The 22,858-nt window shown below is 45.8% G+C and overlaps 1 protein-coding gene across 5 annotated transcripts in view; it reads left to right on the forward strand.

Annotated features, from left to right (window-relative positions):
- Positions 1–22,858, forward strand: part of LOC112265804 (neurabin-1-like) — a 130,891-nt gene that overhangs the window by 24,471 nt on the left and 83,562 nt on the right. For all 5 annotated transcript variants that reach the window (XM_042295228.1, XM_042295227.1, XM_042295230.1 and 2 more), the window contains exon 3: positions 18,735–18,867. In XM_042295228.1, the coding sequence (XP_042151162.1) occupies positions 18,735–18,867 (133 nt within the window). The remainder of the gene's footprint in view (positions 1–18,734; positions 18,868–22,858) is intronic.

The raw sequence follows: 22,858 nt of genomic DNA on the forward strand, positions 1-22,858 counted from the left end.
CCCTCTCTCCCTCTCTCTCTATGTTTACTCCATCCATCTCTCTCTCCCCCTCTCTCTCTCTATGTCTACTCCCTCCATCTCCCTCTCTCTCTCTCCTCTCTCTCTCTATGTCTACTCCCTCCATCTCTCTCTCTCTCCTCTCTCTCTCTATGTCTACTCCCTCCATCTCTCTCTCTCTCTCTCCCTCTCTCTCTCTGTCTACTCCCTCCATCTCTCTCTCTCTCCCTCTCTCTCTCTATGTTTACTCCCTCCATCTCTCTCCCCCTCTCTCTCTCTCTCTATGTCTACTCCCTCCATCTCTCTCTCTCTCTCTCTCTCTCTCTCTCCCTCTCTCTCTCCATCTCTACTCCCTCCATCTCTCTCTCTCTCTCTCTCTCTCCCCCTCTCTCTCTATGTCTACTCCCTCCATCTCTCTCTGTCTCCCCCTCTCTCTCTCTATGTTTACTCCCTCCATCTCTCTCCCCCTCTCTCTCTCTCTCTCTCTATGTTTACTCCCTCCATCTCTCTCTCTCTCTCTGTCTCTCTCTATGTCTACTCCCTCCATCTCTCTCTCTCTCTGCCCCTCTCTCTCTCTCTATGTCTACTCCCTCCATCTCCCTCTCTCTCTCTCTCTCTCTCCCCCTCTCTCTCTCTATGTCTACTCCCTCCATCTCTCTCCACCTCTCTCTCTCTCTATGTTTACTCCCTACATCTCTCTCTCCCTCTCTCTCTCTATGTCTACTCCCTCCATCTCTTTCCCCCTCTCTCTCTCTCTATGTTTACTCCCTCCATCTCTCTCCCCCTCTCTCTCTCTCTATGTCTACTCCCTCAATCTCTCTCTCTCTCTCCCTCTCTCTCTCTATGTCTACTCCCTCCATCTCTCTCTCTCTCTCTGCCCCTCTCTCTCTCTCTATGTCTACTCCCTCCATCTCCCTCTCTCTCTCTCTCTCTCTCTCCCCTCTCTCTCTCTCTATGTCTACTCCCTCCATCTCTCTCCCCCTCTCTCTCTCTCTCTCTCTATGTTTAATCCCTACATCTCTCTCTCCCTCTCTCTCTCTATGTCTACTCCCTCCATCTCTTTCCCCCTCTCTCTCTCTCTATGTTTACTCCCTCCATCTCTCTCCCCCTCTCTCTCTCTCTATGTCTACTCCCTCAATCTCTCTCTCTCTCCCTCTCTCTCTCTATGTCTACTCCCTCCATCTCTCTCTCTCTCTCCCCCTCTCTCTCTATGTCTAATCCCTCCATCTCTCTCTCTCTCCCCCTCTCTCTCTCTATGTCTACTCCCTCCATCTCTCTCTCACTCTCTCTCTCTATGTCTACTCCCTCCATCTCTCTCCCCCTCTCTCTCTCTCTATGTCTACTCCCTCCATCTCTATCTCTCTCTCTCTGTCTCCCCCCCTCTCTCTATGTCTACTCCCTCCATCTCTCTCCCCTCTCTCTCTCTATATGTTTACTCCCTCCATCTCTCTCCCCCTCTCTCTCTCTCTCTCTATGTCTACTCCCTCCATCTCTATCTCTCTCTCTCTCTGTCTCCCCCCTCTCTCTCTATGTCTACTCCCTCCATCTCTCTCCCCCTCTCTCTCTCTATATGTTTACTCCCTCCATCTCTCTCTCTCCCCCTCTCTCTCTCTCTATGTCTACTCCCTCCATCTCTCTCCCCCTCTCTCTCTCTCTCTCTATGTCTACTCCCTCCATCTCTCTCTCTCTCTCTCTCCCCCTCTCTCTCTCTATGTCTACTCCCTCCATCTCTCTCCCCCTCTCTCTCTCTCTCTATGTTTACTCCCTACATCTCTCTCTCCCTCTCTCTCTATGTCTACTCCCTCCATCTCTTTCCCCCTCTCTCTCTCTCTATGTTTACTCCATCCATCTCTCTCCCCCTCTCTCTCTCTATGTTTACTCCATCCATCTCTCTCCCCTCTCTCTCTCTCTCTCTCTCTATGTCTACTCCCTCAATCTCTCTCTCTTTCCCCTCTCTCTCTATGTCTACTCCCTCCATCTCTCTCTCTCTCCCCCTCTCTCTATGTCTACTCCCTCCATCTCTCTCTCTCTCCCTCTCTCTCTCTATATCTACTCCCTCCATCTCTCTCTCTCTCCCCCTCTCTCTCTCTCTATGTCTACTCCCTCCATCTCTCTCTCTCCCTCTCTATGTTTATTCCCTCCCTCCATCTCTCTCCCCCTCTCGTCTCTCTCTATGTCTACTCCCTCCCTCTCCTCTCTCTCCTCTCTCTCTCTCTCTCTCTCTCTCTCTCTCTGTATGTCTACTCCCTCCATCTCTATCTCTCTCCCTCTCTCTCTCTTTGTTTACTCCCTCCATCTCTCTCCCCCTCTCTCTCTCTATGTCTACTCCCTCCATCTCTCTCGCTCTCTCTCTCCCCCTCTCTCTCTCTATGTCTACTCCCTCCATCTCTCTCCCCCTCTCTCTCTCTCTATGTCTACTCCCTCCATCTCTCTCTCTCTCTCTGTCTCCCCCTCTCTCTCTATGTCTACTCCCTCCATCTCTCCCCCTCTCTCTCTATGTTTACTCCCTCCATCTCTCTCTCTCCCCCTCTCTCTCCCCTCTCTCTCTATGTCTACTCCCTCCCTCTCTCTCTCTCTATGTTTACTCCCTCCATCTCTCTCACTCTCTCTCTCTCCCCCTCTCTCTCTATGTCTACTCCCTCCATCTCTTCCCCCTGCTCTCTCTCTATGTCTACTCCCTCCATCTCTCCCCCTCTCTCTCTCTCTCTCTATCTTTACTCCCTCCATCTCTCTCCCTCTCTCTCTCTATGTCTACTCCCTCCATCTCTCTCTCCCCCTCTCTCTCTATCCCCCTCTCTCTCTCTATGTCTACTCCCTCCATCTCTCTCCCCCTCTCTCTCCTCTCTCTCTATGTCTACTCCCTCCATCTCTCTCCCTCTCTCCCTCTCTCTTTATGTCTACTCCCTCCATCTCTCTCTCCCTCTCTCTATGTTTACTCCCTCCATCTCTCCCCCTCTCTCTCTCTCTCTCTCTGTCTACTCCCTCCATCTCTCTCTCTCTCTCTCTCTCTCTCTATGTCTACTCCCTCCATCTCTCTCTCTCTCCCTCTCTCTCTCTCTATGTTTACTCCTCTCTCTCAGACCCCTCTCTCTCTCTCTCTGTCTACTCCCTCCATCTCTCTCTCTCTCTCTCTCTCTCTATGTCTACTCCTTCATCTCTCTCTCTCTCTCTCTCTATGTCTACTCCTCTCTCTCTCTCCCCCTCTATGTCTACTCCCTCCATCTCTCTCTCTCTCTCTCTCTATGTCTACTCCCTCTCTCTCTCTCTCTCTCTCTCTCCCCCTCTCTCTCTCTATGTCTACTCCCTCCATCCTCTCTCTCTCTCTCTATGTCTACTCCCTCTCTCTCTCTCTCCCCCCCTCTCTCTCTCTGTGTCTACTCCCTCCATCTCTCCTCTTCCCTTTGACAGGTCAGTGAAGCAGCAGCATGACTCCCTCCCCGTCAGACTGATAATTCTGCAATCTGTGTTGGGCTGTAATGAGACTGAACAGGGTTTCATGAGGCAGAGAGTTTCATAATGAAATGGCATTTTGCACAATGAAGCCCAATAAATACACGGCTCCATTGGCTTGAGCGTCAGACGCTTCCAGAATACCCACTGTGTCCCAAATGACACCTATACTGTAGTGGACTACTTTTGGCCAGCCCAGCCACACAGCCTGCGTCAGCAAATGGCACCCTATTTCCTGTATAGAGCACTGTTCAGCCAGCCAAATCTAGTGCCATTTCAAACGCAGACTATCACTGTGGGGTCTACGTTTCCTGAACAGAGGTCATCTTTAAGGGAACTGAAATCTGGTCTTGAAGAATTTGTCTCTTCTCTCTCACCGCTATAATACTTGTGATAGTGACAATAACTGTGTATGTGGGGTGTGTCAGTGGTGTGTGTGGTGTGTGTGTGTGTGTGTGTGTGTGTGTGTGTGTGTGTGTGTGTGTGTGTGTGTGGACGTCTTTAAACAAAACAAACGGGAAGTACTGTGTGTGTGTGTGTGTGTGTGTGTGTGTGTGTGTGTGTGTGTGTGTGTGTGTGTGTGTGGACGTCTTTAGACCAACTGGGGACATTTTGTTGGTCCCTACAAGGTGAAATGATATTTCTAGGGTGTTTAGTGTTAAAGTTAGAATTAGTTTTAGAATTAGGTTTATTGTTAGTTTTAGGGTTAGGGTTAAGAGCCAGGGTTAGTTTTAGGGTTAGGGTTAGGAGCCAGGGTTAGTTTTAGGGTTAGGGTTAGGAGCCAGGGTTAGTTTTAGGGTTAGGGTTAGGAGCCAGGGTTAGTTTTAGGGTTAGGGTTAGGAGCCAGGGTTAGTTTTAGGGTTAGGGTTAGGAGCCAGGGTTAGTTTTAGGGTTAGGGTTAGGAGCCAGGGTTTAGTTTTAGGGTTAGGGTTAGGAGCCAGGGTTAGTTTTAGGGTTAGGGTTAGGAGCCAGGGTTAGTTTTAGGGTTAGGGTTAGGAGCCAGGGTTAGTTTTAGGGTTAGGGTTAGGAGCTAGGTTTAGTTTTAGGGTTAGGGTTAAGAGCTAGGGTTCATTTTAGGGTTGGGGTAAGGAGCTAGGGTTAGTTTTAGGGTTAGGGTTAGGAGCTGGGGTTAGGGTTAAGGTTAGGTTTTTGGGTTATGGTTAGGGTTATGGTTAAGGTTAATGTTAAGGTTAGTTTTAAGAGGGTTCCTGTTTATGCTGGTATCAAACCTTGGGTTGCACGGACCTATTGCAACTTTCGACCCTGTTTCTATATTGTACATCAGACTGGTCTGGAGAGGGTGAGAGAACATGAAAGGCTGAGAACCCCGAGGGTTCACCCATGACAGTTCAACAACATGAGGAAGACAATTGTTGATAAAGTGCTGAGGGTAAAAAAAACATTTATTTTTAAAACAACATTTATATAATAAAATCATAATAAAACATGCAAAGTGGATCAATAAATGAATAGTTAAATAATTAAATAAGTAAGTTCATAAGTGGAAATCCCACCAAGGGATGAAGGATTAAGTTCTACAAAGACAAGTGTTACGTTGAAGTGCTTGATATAATAACATTCAATATAAAAAAGACAAAACCAGATTGAGCAAATAAATACATCATTTTTTATTGAACTTCCTTCTCGTGTCGGTGGCCCCTGGCTCTCTTAATTAGGCCCTCACTAACTCCCACAGTCAATTCTTTATCCTACTCTTTACCATTCATACCAAGTGGAGTTAGGGTTGGGGTTAGTGTAAGAGTACGGGTTAGGGTTAGGGTGAGGGTAAGAGTACGGGTTAGGGTGAGGGTAAGAGTACGGGTTAGGGTTAGGGTGAGGGTAAGAGTACGGGTTAGGGTTAGGGTAAGAGTACGGGTTAGGGTGAGGGTAAGAGTATGGGTTGGGGTTAGGGTAAGAGTACGCGTTAGGGTGAGGGTAAGAGTATGGGTTGGGGTTAGGGTAAGAGTACGGGTTAGGGTGAGGGTAAGAGTACGGGTTGGGGTGAGGGTAAGAGTATGGGTTGGGGTTAGGGTAAGAGTATGGGTTGGGGTTAGGGTAAGAGTACGGGTTGGGGTGAGGGTAAGAGTATGGGTTGGGGTTAGGGTAAGAGTACGGGTTAGGGTGAGGGTAAGAGTACGGGTTGGGGTTAGGGTAAGAGTACGCGTTAGGGTGAGGGTAAGAGTATGGGTTGGGGTTAGGGTAAGAGTATGGGTTGGGGTGAGGGTAAGAGTATGGGTTGGGGTTAGGGTAAGAGTACGCGTTAGGGTGAGGGTAAGAGTATGGGTTGGGGTTAGGGTAAGAGTACGGGTTAGGGTGAGGGTAAGAGTACGGGTTAGGGTGAGGGTAAGAGTACGGGTTAGGGTGAGGGTAAGAGTACGGGTTAGGGTGAGGGTAAGAGTATGGGTTGGGGTTAGGGTGAGGGTAAGAGTACGGGTTTGGGTTAGGGTGAGGGTAAGAGTACGGGTTAGGGTTAGGGTAAGAGTACGGGTTAGGGTGAGGGTAAGAGTACGGGTTAGGGTTAGGGTAAGAGTACGGGTTAGGGTGAGGGTAAGAGTACGGGTTAGGGTGAGGGTAAGAGTATGGGTTGGGGTTAGGGTAAGAGTACGCGTTAGGGTGAGGGTAAGAGTATGGGTTAGGGTTAGGGTAAGAGTACGGGTTAGGGTGAGGGTGAGGGTAAGAGTATGGGTTAGGGTTAGGGTAAGGTTTAGGGGTTTGGGATAGGGTTAGGAAAATAGGATTTTGAATGGGACTAAATTGTGTGTCCCCACAAGCTTAGCTGTACAAGACTGTGTGTGTGTTTGTGTCTGCTATTATTCATGTGACGGTGTTATTGTTTCGGTGACACCCGACCCTCTGGGCTTGAATTTTTAATGACCCAGGAAAACTGAGCTGAGATCTGTGCTTATGGAGGCTGCCTGCCAGGTCGGTTGTTAGTCGATGATTTGGACAGTGGTCCATGTCAGTCGCCTCTCGTCTCCGCCTGTGACATCACCGTCCTCTCACAGAGGCAGAGCACCTCATATTGCTTCCGATGCCTGTTCTTAATGATCACCATGTATATGTCCCACATGGCACCCTATTCCCTATATAGTACACTACATTTGACCAGGTCCCATATGGCTCTGGTCAAAAGTAGTTCACTATGTAGGGAATAGGGTGCTATTTGACACATAGCCCAGGAGGCCTCAACAGTGACACGTTGTTCTGTGTTGTGCAGAGCCACCCAGCCAGCAGTGTTACTGCCGTCTCACTCTCTCTCACCATTGTGTGTCAGACAGTAAAGCCTGAGGTCCTCACTTGAAAAGCCAGTCTAGAGGTCAGTGTGTGAAGTTGAAAACACATTCACTATGTCATGCTGTACTACGTTCATGTTCATATACTCTGCTGTACAATTGTGTTGTTACTGTAGTCTATTGAGTGAAGGAATGAAGGAATTGCTGAAATTCTCTAGGACAGTTTCAATGACAATGTCTACGTAGCTCACTAGCAATCTCTCAGGCAATCAACCCTAATGGCTTAGAATTAGAATATGGCAGACCGCAACCACGCCACGTCATTCCAACTAGCCTAATGAATAACATGGGATTGGAGAGGGTGTTTGGATTGAATTATTGTAGTCAGTGCCTTAACTACCATGGAGCCTTTGTTGTCACGGGCAACATTAAATGCTCCTCCTGCCCACACTTTGCATGCATCCCAAATGGCACCCTATTCCAGAGGATCTAACAGTACAGATAGATAGCAATACAAACTGAAACATAGAGGATCTAACAGTACAGATAGATAGCAATACAAACTGAAACATAGAGGATCTAACAGTACAGATAGATAGCAATACAAACTGAAACATAGAGGATCTAACAGTACAGATAGATAGCAATACAAACTGAAACATAGAGGATCTAACAGTACAGATAGATAGCAATACAAACTGAAACATAGAGGATCTAACAGTACAGATAGATAGCAATACAAACTGAAACATAGAGGCACAGAATAAGTTAGAGGAAAAACAAAAAGTAATGGAGGAACTTATTCAAGAAAGGTCAAGTATAATATATTATAAAAAATAAAGCGAACTGGATGGAATATGGGGGAAAATATTTTTTAAATCTTCAACATAGCAATGCTACCAAAAATAATTCACACAAACTTGTTGCAAATGATGGAGTCATACATAATTCACCAAACAATATTTTGAAAGAGGAAGTAAAGTACTTTAACCATATGTTTTCATTTCAGTCGCCTCTATCTCCACTAACTAAAGTTCACTTTAAGGATTTTCTTTCGATTAATAGTGTGAAATGAACAACTGTGCAGAAATAATCATGTGAAGGCCAAATTACAGAGGAGGAACTTCTAGATGCAATCAAAGCCTTTAAGTCAGGGAAAACTCCAGGCCTGGATGGAATACCAGAGGTGGTACACTACCGTTCAAAAGTTTGGGGTCACTTAGAAATGTCCTTGTTTTTTCAAGAAAAGCATATTTTTTGTCCATTAAAATAACATCAAATTGATCCGAAATACAGTGTAGACAATGTTAATGTTGTAAATGACTATTATAGCTGGAAACTGCAGATTTTTTTATGGAATATCTACATAGGCGTACAGAGACCCATTATCAGCGACCATCACCCCTGTGTTCCAATGGCACGTTGTGTTAGCTAATCCAAGTTTATCATTTTAAAAGGCTAATTGATCATTAGAAAACCCATTTGCAATTATGTTAGCACAGCTGAAAACTGTTGTTCTGATTAAAGAAGCAATAAAACTGGCCTTCTTTAGATGAGTTGAGTATCTGGAGCATCAGCATTTGTGAGTTCGATTACAGGCTCAAAATGGCCAGAAACAAATACTTTTCTAGTGACACTCATCAGTCTATTCTTGTTCTGAGAAATGAAGGCTATTCCATGTGAGAAATTGAGAAGAAACCTTCTAGGCAGAGTTCCTCTGTCCAGTGTCTGTGTTCTTTTGCCCATCGTAATCTTTTATTTTTATTGGCCAGTCTGAGATATGGCTTTTTCTTTGCAACTCTGCCTAGAAGGCCAGCATCCCAGAGTCGCCTCTTCACTGTTGACGTTGAGACTGGTGTTTTCGGGGTACTGTTTAATGAAGCTTCGAGTTGAGGACTTGTGGTTCCAAACTTCTTTCATTTAAGAATGATGGAGGCCACTGTGTTCCTGGGAACCTTCAATGCTGCAGACATTTTTTGGTGACCTTCCCCAGATCTGTGCCTCTTCACAATTCTGTCTCGGAGCTCTACTGACAATTCCTTCAACCTCATGGCTTAGTTTTTGCTCTGATATGCAACTGTGGGACCTTATATAGACAGGTGTGTGCCTTTCCAAATCATGTCCAATCAAATGAATTTACCACAGGTGGACTCCAATCAAATTGCAGGGTAGCCTAGTGGTTAGAGCATTGGACTAGTAACTGGAAGGTTGCAAGTTCAAATCCCTGAGCTGACAAGTTATAAATCTGTCGTTCTACCCCTGTTCCTAGGCCATCATTGAAAATAAGAAGTTGTTCTTAACTAATTTGCCTAGTTAAAAAAATGGAAACAGGATGCACCGGAGCTCAATTTCAAATCTCATAGCAAATGGTCTGAAAATCTATATTTTATTTTTAATACATTTGAAAAAATGTCTTTAAACCCGTTTTCACTTTTTCATTATGGGGTTTTGTGTATAGATTCCTGAGGAAAAACAATAAATGTAATAGATTGTAGAATGAGGCTGTAACATAACAAAATAAAGAAAAAGTCAAGGGGTCTGAATACTTTCCGAAGGCACTGTAAAACACACTATTACTGTTTCTGTGTCCCCTCAGCCTCCCTCCTTTTCATCACTAGTCAGCACTAGCGTGGTGACGCGGTGTGTGTGTGTGTGTGTCTGGCCACAGATAGCTGTAATGGAATGCTAATGTGCTGAGCTGTCCTTGTCGCTTCAGCCCTACAGCAGATCAGGAACAGACAGGGACACGGTGCGTTGCGTTGCCACGGTTAATCTGCTACTGCAAGTCATTCTGTGTACCATGGGCCTGAGCGGCTAGTGCACTACTTTTGACCAGGGCCCATAGGGCTAGTGTACCTGGGGAAAAGGGGTCCCTGGTGAAAAGTATTACACTATAAAGAGAATAGGATGCCATTTGGGTCGCAGCCTCAGCCTGGTCTGGGTCTGGCCTGGCTGGATCAGTCGTCCGCTGGCACGGTGGCACAATGTGGTCTCTAGCACCGCCACTCCAAAGGGCCATTTAATGTGATCAGCGGCGTTGGCTGGCCTGCGTCATGCAGTGCAATCTTGGCCACCAACTCAAATGGCCCCAGAGCTAACAGAACAGAACCCAGTCTGTTCCTCTCCTCCCTCTCTCTCTCCTTCTTCCCTCTGATAACCCCTTCCTTCCTCCCCCTATGCTGCCTACCGCACCCCCAGGCATGCCTTGGAGGAAAGGCAGTCAGACACGATTTGGCTCAGGGGCTGTCGGCCGGGCCCACTGTAGTCAATCAGATGAATACTGAGCAGGCCAGACTCCAACACCCAATCTCTCTCTCTCTCTCTCTCTCTCTCTCTCTCTCTCTCTCTCTCTCTCTGTCTCTCTCTGTATCCCTCTCTCACTCGCTCTCTCTAATGAGAGGAGAAGTGGAGGGGAACAGAGGGATGACAGGAAGATAGGGAGAGAGTGGAGGAGTGTGGATTTATTATATAAAGTTGGAAGTTCCATCAGCAGTAGATGAAATTCATATTTAATTTCCTAAATGACACAAACCATCCTCCAGCACCAGCAGCCCAGCACCAACAAACCATCCTCCAGCACCAGCAGCCCAGCACTAACAAGTCATCCTCCAGCACCAGCAGCCCAGCACTAACGAATCATCCTCCAGCACCAGCAGCCCAGCACTAACAAACCATCCTCCAGCACCAGCAGCCCAGCACTAACAAACCATCCTCCAGCACCAGCAGCCCAGCACTAACAAACCATCCTCCAGCACCAGCAGCCCAGCACTAACAAACCATCCTCCAGCACCAGCAGCCCAGCACTAACAAACCATCCTCCAGCACCAGCAGCCCAGCACTAACAAACCTGGAAACCCTGGACTTCGGCTGTGTCTTAATTGACACCCTATTCCCTACATTTCACCAGAGCCAGCAGCAGCAGTAACATCTATATTGAAAACTGACCATTGTGTTTCGTCTCTGCACCATTACAGAGTACAGGCTAGCTATAGCCGCGGTAAAAGAAGGCTGATTTAGATGGAAAGAGAAATCCACTGCATTGTGCTGGCTGTCAACTGACCGCTCTATAGAGATGAGGGTCCTGGGTGTAGATGAAAGATAGATGGATAGCAGTGAGAGAGAGGAGGATCCTGGGTGTAGATGAAAGATAGATGGATAGCAGTGAGAGAGAGGAGGATCCTGGGTGTGGATGAAAGATAGATGGATAGCAGTGAGAGAGAGGAGGATCCTGGGTGGATGAAAGATAGATGGATAGCAGTGAGAGAGAGGAGGGTCCTGGATGTGGATGAAAGATAGATGGATATCAGTGAGAGAGAGGAGGATCCTGGGTGTGGATGAAAGATAGATGGATATCAGTGAGAGAGAGGAGGATCCTGGGTGTAGATGAAAGATAGATGGATAGCAGTGAGAGAGAGGAGGGTCCTGGATGTGGATGAAAGATAGATGGATAGCAGTGAGAGAGAGGAGGATCCTGGGTGTAGATGAAAGATAGATGGATAGCAGTGAGAGAGAGGAGGGTCCTGGATGTGGATGAAAGATAGATGGATATCAGTGAGAGAGAGGAGGATCCTGGGTGTAGATGAAAGATAGATGGATAGCAGTGAGAGAGAGGAGGGTCCTGGATGTGGATGAAAGATAGATGGATAGCAGTGAGAGAGAGGAGGATCCTGGGTGTAGATGAAAGATAGATGGATAGCAGTGAGAGAGAGGAGGATCCTGGGTGTAGATGAAAGATAGATGGATAGCAGTGAGAGAGAGGAGGATCCTGGGTGTAGATGAAAGATAGATGGATAGCAGTGAGAGAGAGGAAGATCCTGGGTGTAGATGAAAGATAGATGGATAGCTGGGTGTAGATGAAAGATAGATGGATAGTGAGAGAGAGGAGGATCCTGGGTGTAGATGAAAGATAGATGGATAGCAGTGAGAGAGAGGAGGATCCTGGGTGTAGATGAAAGAGATGGATAGCAGTGAGAGAGAGGAAGATCCTAGGTGTGGATGAAAGATAGATGGATAGCAGTGAGAGAGAGGAGGATCCTGGGTGTGGATGAAAGATAGATGGATAGCAGTGAGAGAGAGGAGGATCCTGGGTGTGGATGAAAGATAGATGGATAGCAGTGAGAGAGAGGAGGATCCTGGGTGTGGATGAAAGATAGATGGATAGCAGTGAGAGAGAGGAGGACGAGGAAGCCGGACTGATAGAGTGAGGGAAGATGAAAAGAGCAATACAGTCAACTAGGAAAGTCATTAGGAGCCCTGCTGTTTCACACACACACACACACACACACACACACACACACACACACGCACGGACGGACGGACGGACGGACGGACAGACAGACAGACACACGCACACACAATCATCTCTGAGAGGCTTGTCTTGTTGAGGAGGAGAGGAAGTGTCAGGCTTTTGATACAGATCCAATGTTAAAGTACAGAACTATACTTGTCGCTGTTTGTCGTTCCTAAGTGTGATTGACTACCAGAACCCACTGGATTCTCCAATTACATTGAATGAGTTACAGGACAAAATAAAAACCCTCCAACCCAAAAAGGCCTGTGGTGTTGATGGTATCCTCAATGAAATGATCAAATATACAGACAACAAATTCCAATTGGCTATACTAAAACTCTTTAACATCATACTTAGCTCTGGCATCTTCCCCAATATTTGGAACCAAGGACTGATCACCCCAATCCACAAAAGTGGAGACAAATTTGACCCCAATAACTACTGTGGAATATGTGTCAACAGTAACCTTGGGAAAATCCTCTGCATTATTATTAACAGCAGACTCGTACACTTCCTCAATGAAAACAATGTACTGAGCAAATGTCAAATTGGCTTTTTACCAAATTACCGTACAACAGACCATGTATTCACCCTGCACACCCTAATTGACAACCAAACAAACCAAAACAAAGGCAAAGTCTTCTCATGCTTTGTTGATTTCAAAAAAGCCTTCAACTCAATCTGGCATGAGGGTCTGCTATACAAACTGATGGAAAGTGGTATTGGGGGTAAAACATACGACATTATAAAATCCATGTACACAAACAACAAGTGTGCGGTTAAAATTGGCAAAAAACACACACATTTCTTCACACAGGGTCGTGGGGTTAGACAGGGATGCAGCTTAAGCCCCACCCTCTTCAACATATATATCAACGAATTGGCACGGGCACTAGAAAAGTCTGCAGCACCCGGCCTCCCCCTGCTAGAATCCGAAGTCAAATGTCTGCTGTTTGCTGATGATCTGGTGCTTCTGTCACCAACCAAGGAGGGCCTACAGCAGCACCTAGATCTTATGCACAGATTCTGTCAGAACTGGGCCCTGACAGTAAATCTCAGTAAGACCAAAATAATGGTGTTCCAAAAAAGGTCCAGTCACCAGGACCACAAATACAAATTCCATCTAGACACTGTTGCCCTAGAGCACACAAAAACTATACATACCTTGGCCTAAACATCAGCGCCACAGGTAACTTCCACAAAGCTGTGAACGATCTGAGAGACAAGGCAAGAAGGGCATTCTATGCCATCAAAAGAAACATAAATTTCAACATACCAATTAGGATTTGGCTAAAAATACTTGAATCAGTCATAGAGCCCATTGCCCTTTATGGTTGTGAGGTCTGGGGTCCGCTCACCAACCAAGACTTCACAAAATGGGACAAACACCAAATTGAGACTCTGCATGCAGAATTCTGCAAAAATATCCTCCGTGTACAACGTAGAACACCAAATAATGCATGCAGAGCAGAATTAGGCCGATGCCCACTAATTATCAAAATCAAGAAAAGAGCCGTTAAATTCTATAACCACCTAAAAGGAAGCGATTCCCAAACCTTCCATAACAAAGCCATCACTTACAGAGAGATGAACCTGGAGAAGAGTCCCCTAAGCAAGCTGGTCCTGGGGCTCTGTTCACAAACACAAACACACCCTACAGAGCCCCAGGACAACAGCACAATTAGACCCAACCAAATCATGAGAAAACAAAAAGATAATTACTTAACACATTGGAAAGAATTAACAAAAAAACAGAGCAAACTAGAATGCTATTTGGCCCTACACAGAGAGTACACAGCGGCAGAATACCTGACCACTGTGACTGACCCAAAATTAAGGAAAGCTTTGACTATGTACAGACTCAGTGAGCATAGCCTTGCTATTGAGAAAGGCCGCCGTAGGCAGACATGGCTCTCAAGAGAAGACAGGCTATGTGCTCACTGCCCACAAAATGAGGTGGAAACTGAGCTGCACTTCCTAACCTCCTGCCCAATGTATGACCATATTAGAGAGACATATTTCCCTCAGATTACACAGATCCACAAAGAATTCAAAAACAAATCCAATTTTGAAAAACTCCCATATCTACTGGGTGAAATTCCACAGTGTGCCATCACAGCAGCAAGATTTGTGACCTGTTGCCACGAGAAAAGGGCAACCAGTGAAGAACAAACACCATTGTAAATACAACCCATATTTATGCTTATTTATTTTATTTGTTTGTTGTTTTTCACTTTATATATTCACTTTGTATGTTGTCTACCTCACTTGCTTTGGCAATGTTAACACATGTTTCCCATGCCAATAAAGCCCTTGAATTGAATTGAATTGAATTGTTGTTTCTCCGAAGGTCTTTGTCACGTCACTATAGTAACTTTGCAAGTCACGAAGTCACTTGGTCACTAATGTGTCTGTAATATGTTACATTGGAAATGAAGCAGATTGGTTTGTCCTTTAAAGTGTGGGTCGTGGCTGACCACTGTTAGGACCAGGACGTAGATGTAGAAGTTATTGCAGTTTTATAACATAGAGACAGAGCAGATGTCCTCATGTTTTGATAGGCTTTGACTCTCTGCCCTAGTCCTGTGGTTAGAATTTTCTTTATGTAGCTGGTGTTGTTCTTAGGGCTGTCCCCGAAGGTGTATGGCGAGTAACTTGAAGCTTTCCACCTTCTCCACTGCTGTCCCGTCTAGAGCGGTACTTCTACAGCGCTCCATCCATCTTTAGTTTGGTCTCATCCTGCCAGTGTATTGGTCTAAAGGATGGAAAGAGAACATTTAGGTTACTGTACACACATCCATACATGGCACAGGAGCTGAATAGGAAAAGAATAGATACAGACTCTCTCACTCTGTCTCTCTATCTTTGGTTGTGTGCTTGTTGTAATGGTTTAAAATGATGGAAAGAATAGCCCATTTGTGCACGTCCAAGCATTTTACAGGCCAAACATTTTACAGGCAAAGCATTTTACAGGCCAAGCATTGTACAGACCAAACATTGTACAGACCAAACATTGTACAGACCAAACATTGTACAGACCAAACATTTTACAGGCCAAGCATTTTACAGGCCAAGCATTGTACAGACCAAACATTGTACAGACCAAACATTTTACAGGACAAACATTTTACAGGACAAACATTTTACAGGACAAGCATTTTACAGGCCAAGCATTTTACAGGACAAGCATTTTACAGGCCAAGCATTTTACAGGCCAAACATTTTACAGGCCAAGCATTTTACAGGCCAAGCATTTTACAGGACAAACATTTTACAGGCCAAGCATTTTACAGGCCAAGCATTTTACAGGACAAACATTTTACAGGCCAAGTATTTTACAGGCCAAGCATTTTACAGGACAAACATTTTACAGGCCAAGCATTTTACAGGGCATTTTACAGGCCAAGCATTTTACAGGCCAAGCATTTTACAGGACAAACATTTTACAGGCCAAGCATTTTACAGGCCAAACATTTTACAGGCAAAGCATTTTACAGGCCAAGCATTTTACAGGCCAAACATTGTACAGACCAAACATTGTACAGACCAAACATTGTACAGACCAAACATTTTACAGGCCAAGCATTTTACAGGCCAAGCATTTTACAGGCCAAGCATTGTACAGACCAAACATTTTACAGGCCAAGCATTTTACAGGCAAAGCATTTTACAGACCAAACATTTTACAGGGCATTTTACAAAGCATTTTACAGGCATTTTACAGGACAAACATTTTACAGGCCAAACATTTTACAGGCCAAACATTTTACAGGCCAAACATTTTACAGGCCAAGCATTTTACAGGCCAAGCATTTTACAGGCCAAGCATTTTACAGGACAAACATTTTACAGGCCAGTATTTTACAGGACAAACATTTTACAGGACATTTTACAAACATTTTACAGGCCAAGCATTTTACAGGCCAAGCATTGTACAGACCAAACATTGTACAGACCAAACATTTTACAGGCAAAGCATTTTACAGACCAAACTTGGGACAGGAGTTATAGAATAGAAGTGATGATACAGATCATGTCGTGTCGTCTCTCTGTTTTCGTACTGGGAGCAGGAGAGAGTGTGTGGACATTACAGTCTTTCTATAGTCTATCATGGACTATATCCTATATTGAGCTGACATCACCTGTTTATTGTATTAGTCTTTCAGACATACTCAGACTTTATCCTACGGGGAATCATGTTTTGTGAGACAGACAGACAAGGTCTCTCTGTTATTATAGCAGAATGAATGGCTGTCTTCATCAGGCACTTCTGTTCTGATCTGTGTTTTTCCCAGATTAGATATTCTGGCATATTAATCATGACGCATTGTCATTCACCTTATGTCGCGCATTATGGAAAAACAGAGACTGACACAGACGTACCAAATGGCATCCTATTTCCTACACAGTGTACTACTTTTGACCAGAGCCTTATGGGCCCTGATCAAAAGTAGTGCACTATATATGGAAAAGGGTGCCTTTTGCTAAATGTCACCTGGTCCCCCGCAAACAAATGACAACAATTTTTAATTTTACTAGGCAAGTCAGTTAAGAACAAATTCTTATTTTCAATGACAGCCTAGTGGCTGTTCAGGGGCAGAACAACAGATTTGTACCTTGTCAGCTCGGGGATTTGAACTTGCAACCTTTCGGTTAATAGTCCAACGCTGTAACCACTAGGCTACCCTACCGCCCTGAGCCTAGATCCTAGATCAGCACTACTAGTCGGAGATACTTTATGGGCCCAGGTGTACGTTCGTCACCCAGGTGTGTGTTCGTCACCCAGGTGTGTGTTCGTCACCCAGGTGTACGTTCGTCACCCAGTTGTGTGTTCGTCACCCAGGTGTACGTTCGTCACCCAGTTGTGTGTTCGTCACCCAGGTGTGTGTAAGTCACCCAGTTGTGTGTTTGTCATCCAGGTGTGTGTTCGTCACCCAGGTGTGTGTTCGTCACCCAAGTGTGTGTTCGTCACCCAGGTGTGTGTTCGTCACTCAGGTGTGCGTTCGTCACCCAGCTGTGCGTGCTTCACCGAGTTGTGCATTCGTCTCCCATTGTGCGTTCGTCACCCAGGTGTGTGTTCGTCACCCAGCTGTGCGTTCGTCACTCAGGTGTGCCCACGCTCAGAGAAAGGGCCACAACTCGCCCTCTTTTCTCCTATGTCTCTAAGGACCTCATTTTTCCTTCAGTGTGATGATATGGTAATGAATATGGGGAGCAACAGTAATTATCATAATAATATAATTAAACATAGCCCCTTTACCCCTACCTACATGTAAAAATTACGTTGACTAACCTGTACCCCTGCACATTGACTCGGTACCGGTACCCTCTGTATGTAGCCTTGTTATTGTTATGTATGTAGCCTTGTTATTGTTATGTCATTTTCTTGTGTTACTTTTTTACTTTAGTTTATGTAGTAAATGTTTTCTTAACTCTATTTCTTAAACTGCATTGTTGGTTAAGGGCTTGTAAGTAAGAATTGTATTCGGAGCATGTGACAAATACAATTTCATTTGATTTGAAGAGATAAGGCCCAAGGGGGTGTGTCATATGGCCAGTATACCACAGCTAAGGCCTGATCTTAGTGCCTGGACACCGCCCCTACACGGAACCCAAACCGGCTGCGCGAGTGCGCCATCGTGCATACATTTATTTTGTCCCCCTACACCAAACGTGATCACGACACGCAGGTAAAAATATCAAAACAAAATCTGAACCAATGGCATTAATTTGGGGACAGGTTGAAAAGCATTAAACATGTATGGCAATTTAGATAGTTAGCTTGTACTTGCTAGATAATTTGTCCTATTTAGCTAGCTTACTGTTGCTAGCTAATTTGTCCTGGGATATAAACATTGAGTTGTTATTTGAAATGCACAAGCTCCTCTACTCCACCAATTAATCCACACATAAAATGGCCAACCGAATCGTTTCTAGTCATCTCTCCTCCTTCCAGGCTTTTTCATCTTTGAACTTATATGGTGATTGACATCTAAACTTTCATAGTATTACCACGACTACCGGCAAAACATTTCGTCTTTCAATCACCCACGTGGGTATAACCAATGAGGAGATGGCACGTGGGTACCTGCTTCTATAAACCAATGAGGAGATGGGAGAGGCAGGACTTTCAGCGTGAGAAATAGAAAGGAGTTCTATTTTAGCCTGTGGCATCGCAGACGCTCGTTGGCGTGCGAGAGCAGTGTGGGTGCAATAATTGAATAAAATGGATGCTCAAGCACGCGACGTGTCCGGTCTGGTCAGCATGTTAGCCGTGGTATATTGTCTGTATACTATAAACCCTTGAGGTGCCTTATTACTGTTATAAACCTGTTACCAACGTAATTAGATCAGTAAAATAATTTATGGGGCCACCCCCGTGGTATACGGTCCGATATACCACGGCTTTCAGCCAATCAGCATTCAGGGCTGGAACCACCCGGTTTATAATAATATATACGCCATTTAAAGTATAAACCACTGTAGTAGCCTACTGTATGTTGTCTGCTCTTAAACTCACTGTGTCAACAGACCAGTATGCTGTACATATCCACCAAAGGTATTCACTGGCCGTGGTGAGAATATCATCTGTATTACTTGAAAAACACATTTCAAACACTTGTAGAACCGCTCATCTAAAGGCATGATCCTGCACAATATACTTAGGCTCATACTACTGTAAAACGTGATTCCCCAAAAATAGCTTGGGTAAGTACTGAGCTCAGTGTGGTAACTAACCAGGGTGTGTGTTTGTGTGTCTCCAGGTGTTCAACACCTACTGTAACGAGGACTATGACAGGAGGAATGAGGAGGTGGACCCGGTGGCCTCGTCAGCAGAGTACGAGCTGGAGAAGAGGGTGGAGAAACTGGAGCTGTTCCCTGTAGAGCTGGAGAAAGGTAGGAAGACCTGGGGACGATCCCAAATAGACCCAGAAAACCATATCCTATATAACCCTACCCCATATAACCATATCCTATATAACCCTACCCCATATAACCATATCCTATATAACCCTACCCCATATGCACTATCCCTTCACTCCCTACCCCATATGCACTATCCCTTCACTCCCTACCCCATATGTACTATCCTGTCACTCCCTACCCCATATGCACTGTCCTGTCACTCCCTACCCCATATGTACTATCCCTTCACTCCCTACCCCATATGCACTATCCCTTCCTCCCTACCCCATATGCACTATCCCTTCACTCCCTACCCCATATGCACTATCCCTTCACTCCCTACCCCATATGTACTATCCTGTCACTCCCTACCCCATATGCACTATCCCTTCACTCCCTACCCCATATGCACTGTCCCTTCACTCCCTACCCCATATGCACTATCCCTTCACTCCCTACCCCATATGCACTATCCCTTCACTCCCTACCCCATATGCACTATCCCTTCACTCCCTACCCCATATGCACTATCCCTTCACTCCCTACCCCATATGTACTATCCCTTCACTCCCTACCCCATATGCACTATCCCTTTCACTCCCTACCCCATATGCACTATCCCTTCACTCCCTACCCCATATGCACTATCCCTTCACTCCCTACCCCATATGCACTATCCCTTCACTCCCTACCCCATATGTACTATCCCTTCACTCCCTACCCCATATGTACTATCCTGTCACTCCCTACCCCATATGTACTATCCCTTCACTCCCTACCCCATATGCACTATCCCTTCACTCCCTACCCCATATGCACTATCCCTTCACTCCCTACCCCATATGCACTATCCCTTCACTCCCTACCCCATATGCACTATCCTTCACTCCCTACCCCATATGCACTATCCTGTCACTCCCTACCCCATATGCACTATCCCTTCACTCCCTACCCCATATGCACTATCCCTTCACTCCCTACCCCATATGCACTGTCCTGTCACTCCCTACCCCATATGCACTATCCCTTCACTCCCTACCCCATATGCACTATCCCTTCACTCCCTACCCCATATGCACTGTCCTGTCACTCCCTACCCCCCTATCCCTTCACTCCCTACCCCATATGCACTATCCCTTCACTCCCTACCCCATATGCACTATCCCTTCACTCCCTACCCCATATGTACTATCCCTTCACTCCCTACCCCATATGCACTATCCCTTCACTCCCTACCCCATATGCACTATCCCTTCACTCCCTACCCCATATGCACTATCCCTTCACTCCCTACCCCATATGCACTATCCCTTCCTCCCTACCCCATATGCACTATCCCTTCACTCCCTACCCCATATGTACTATCCCTTCACTCCCTACCCCATATGCACTATCCCTTCACTCCCTACCCCATATGTACTATCCCTTCACTCCCTACCCCATATGTACTATCCCTTCACTCCCTACCCCATATGCACTATCCTGTCACTCCCTACCCCATATGCACTGTCCTGTCACTCCCTACCCCATATGCACTGTCCCTTCACTCCCTACCCCATATGCACTATCCCTTCACTCCCTACCCCATATGCACTGTCCCTTCACTCCCTACCCCATATGCACTATCCCTTCACTCCCTACCCCATATGCACTATCCCTTCACTCCCTACCCCATATGTACTATCCCTTCACTCCCTACCCCATATGTACTATCCCTTCACTCCCTACCCCATATGCACTATCCCTTCACTCCCTACCCCATATGTACTATCCCTTCACTCCCTACCCCATATGCACTATCCCTTCACTCCCTACCCCATATGCACTATCCCTTCACTCCCTACCCCATATGCACTATCCCTTCACTCCCTACCCCATATGCACTATCCCTTCACTCCCTACCCCATATGTACTATCCCTTCACTCCCTACCCCATATGTACTATCCCTTCACTCCCTACCCCATATGTACTATCCCTTCACTCCCTACCCCATATGCACTATCCCTTCACTCCCTACCCCATATGCACTATCCCTTCACTCCCTACCCCTACCCCATATGCACTATCCCTTCACTCCCTACCCCATATGCACTATCCCTTCACTCCCTACCCCATATGCACTATCCCTTCACTCCCTACCCCATATGCACTATCCCTTCACTCCCTACCCCATATGCACTATCCCTTCACTCCCTACCCCATATGCACTATCCCTTCACTCCCTACCCCATATGCACTATCCCTTCACTCCCTACCCCATATGCACTATCCCTTCACTCCCTACCCCATATGCACTATCCCTTCACTCCCTACCCCATATGCACTATCCCTTCACTCCCTACCCCATATGCACTATCCCTTCACTCCCTACCCCATATGCACTATCCCTTCACTCCCTACCCCATATGCACTATCCCTTCACTCCCTACCCCATATGCACTATCCCTTCACTCCCTACCCCATATGCACTATCCCTTCACTCCCTACCCCATATGTACTATCCCTTCACTCCCTACCCCATATGCACTATCCCTTCACTCCCTACCCCATATGCACTATCCCTTCACTCCCTACCCCATATGCACTATCCCTTCACTCCCTACCCCATATGTACTATCCCTTCACTCCCTACCCCATATGTACTATCCCTTCACTCCCTACCCCATATGCACTATCCTGTCACTCCCTACCCCATATGCACTGTCCTGTCACTCCCTACCCCATATGCACTGTCCCTTCACTCCCTACCCCATATGCACTGTCCTGTCACTCCCCACAGTGGTTCCTCCTGTAAAAGTTGTGAGCTTACACCGTGGGACTTAGAGGTCATTTGTGGTTGAGTACGGTACCCTGCGTAACCACTTCATTGCTCCAGACCAGCGCAGGGGGGAGTTAGAGGACTTATTATGCTTTTGGGTCCTACTGTGTCTATAACTGACAATGACTGGGTGACATAAACCTAAATAGAAACTGATAATTGTGCACGACTTCAGTATTACTTACTAAAACTGTTGTTACACTAAGGTTTGTATTTAATTAGGATTATTTTGGTCTTACTGTAGTACTGTAGGCCACTCCCAACCGGTCACGTTGTACAGCGCCTGAGTGGTGCAACGGTCTAAGACTCTGCATAGCAGTACAATCTGTATTGCTATAGATGCCTGTTCAATATCTGTGCCATCCTCGACTAGGAGACAATTTTCGGTTTCTCTCACTTCAAAAACAGAAAGAAATCATTCTAAATAACAAACGGGCTTTATTTACAAATTAGTAACAATGTCTCACCCCATCTTAAAGAATGGCCTTTTTCTTGCTCATTTTACGTTATTTGAAAACTAAATAATCTATAAAATATCCAAAGCCTGTTGGATATTCTCACAGATATATTATTAACCCTGTTATTAGCAGGACAATATATATTGGTCATATTGTTCATGGCTCCTGAGTGGCGCACAATGGGATTGCCTTGCAGTTCTCCAGCTGTATCCACTGAAAGCGTGCGAGGTTCAAGACATGAGGGCAGGGGGTACGGGATGGGCCGCAGAGCCGCGCACAGAAAACCGCTTGAGCCCATGGGGAAGGGAGGAGGAGGAAGGGGGAGGAGGGGGTGGACCCCCACTTTAAGGGTCATTGCACTAATATTGACACGGGAAACGTTCGCGCTGTTCTGTTCTTAGTGCCAGTCTGCATGTTCAAACTAAAACAATGTACCTAATAATGGCATCTTTATGCTTTCGTTAATAAAAATATGGTAAAACGACTCTTTCAAAATGCCAATGTTTATTTAGTTATGGATCCATAATTACTATGGGAATAAACATCACTGAATTACTGAAATATCCTCCAATCCTCTATATGTAATTATTGGCGGAGAGTCACGTCATGTTTTTCGATATACTGTAGGTCTACCGTAGGCGCAATGAGTCTCACTAGTGTTGAAAGTGGTGTAGGCATTCTCTAGTACAGCCATTATTGAAGGCT

This window comes from Oncorhynchus tshawytscha, linkage group LG13 (assembly GCF_018296145.1).
Source record: "Oncorhynchus tshawytscha isolate Ot180627B linkage group LG13, Otsh_v2.0, whole genome shotgun sequence".
In the NCBI taxonomy this organism is placed as follows: domain Eukaryota; kingdom Metazoa; phylum Chordata; class Actinopteri; order Salmoniformes; family Salmonidae; genus Oncorhynchus; species Oncorhynchus tshawytscha.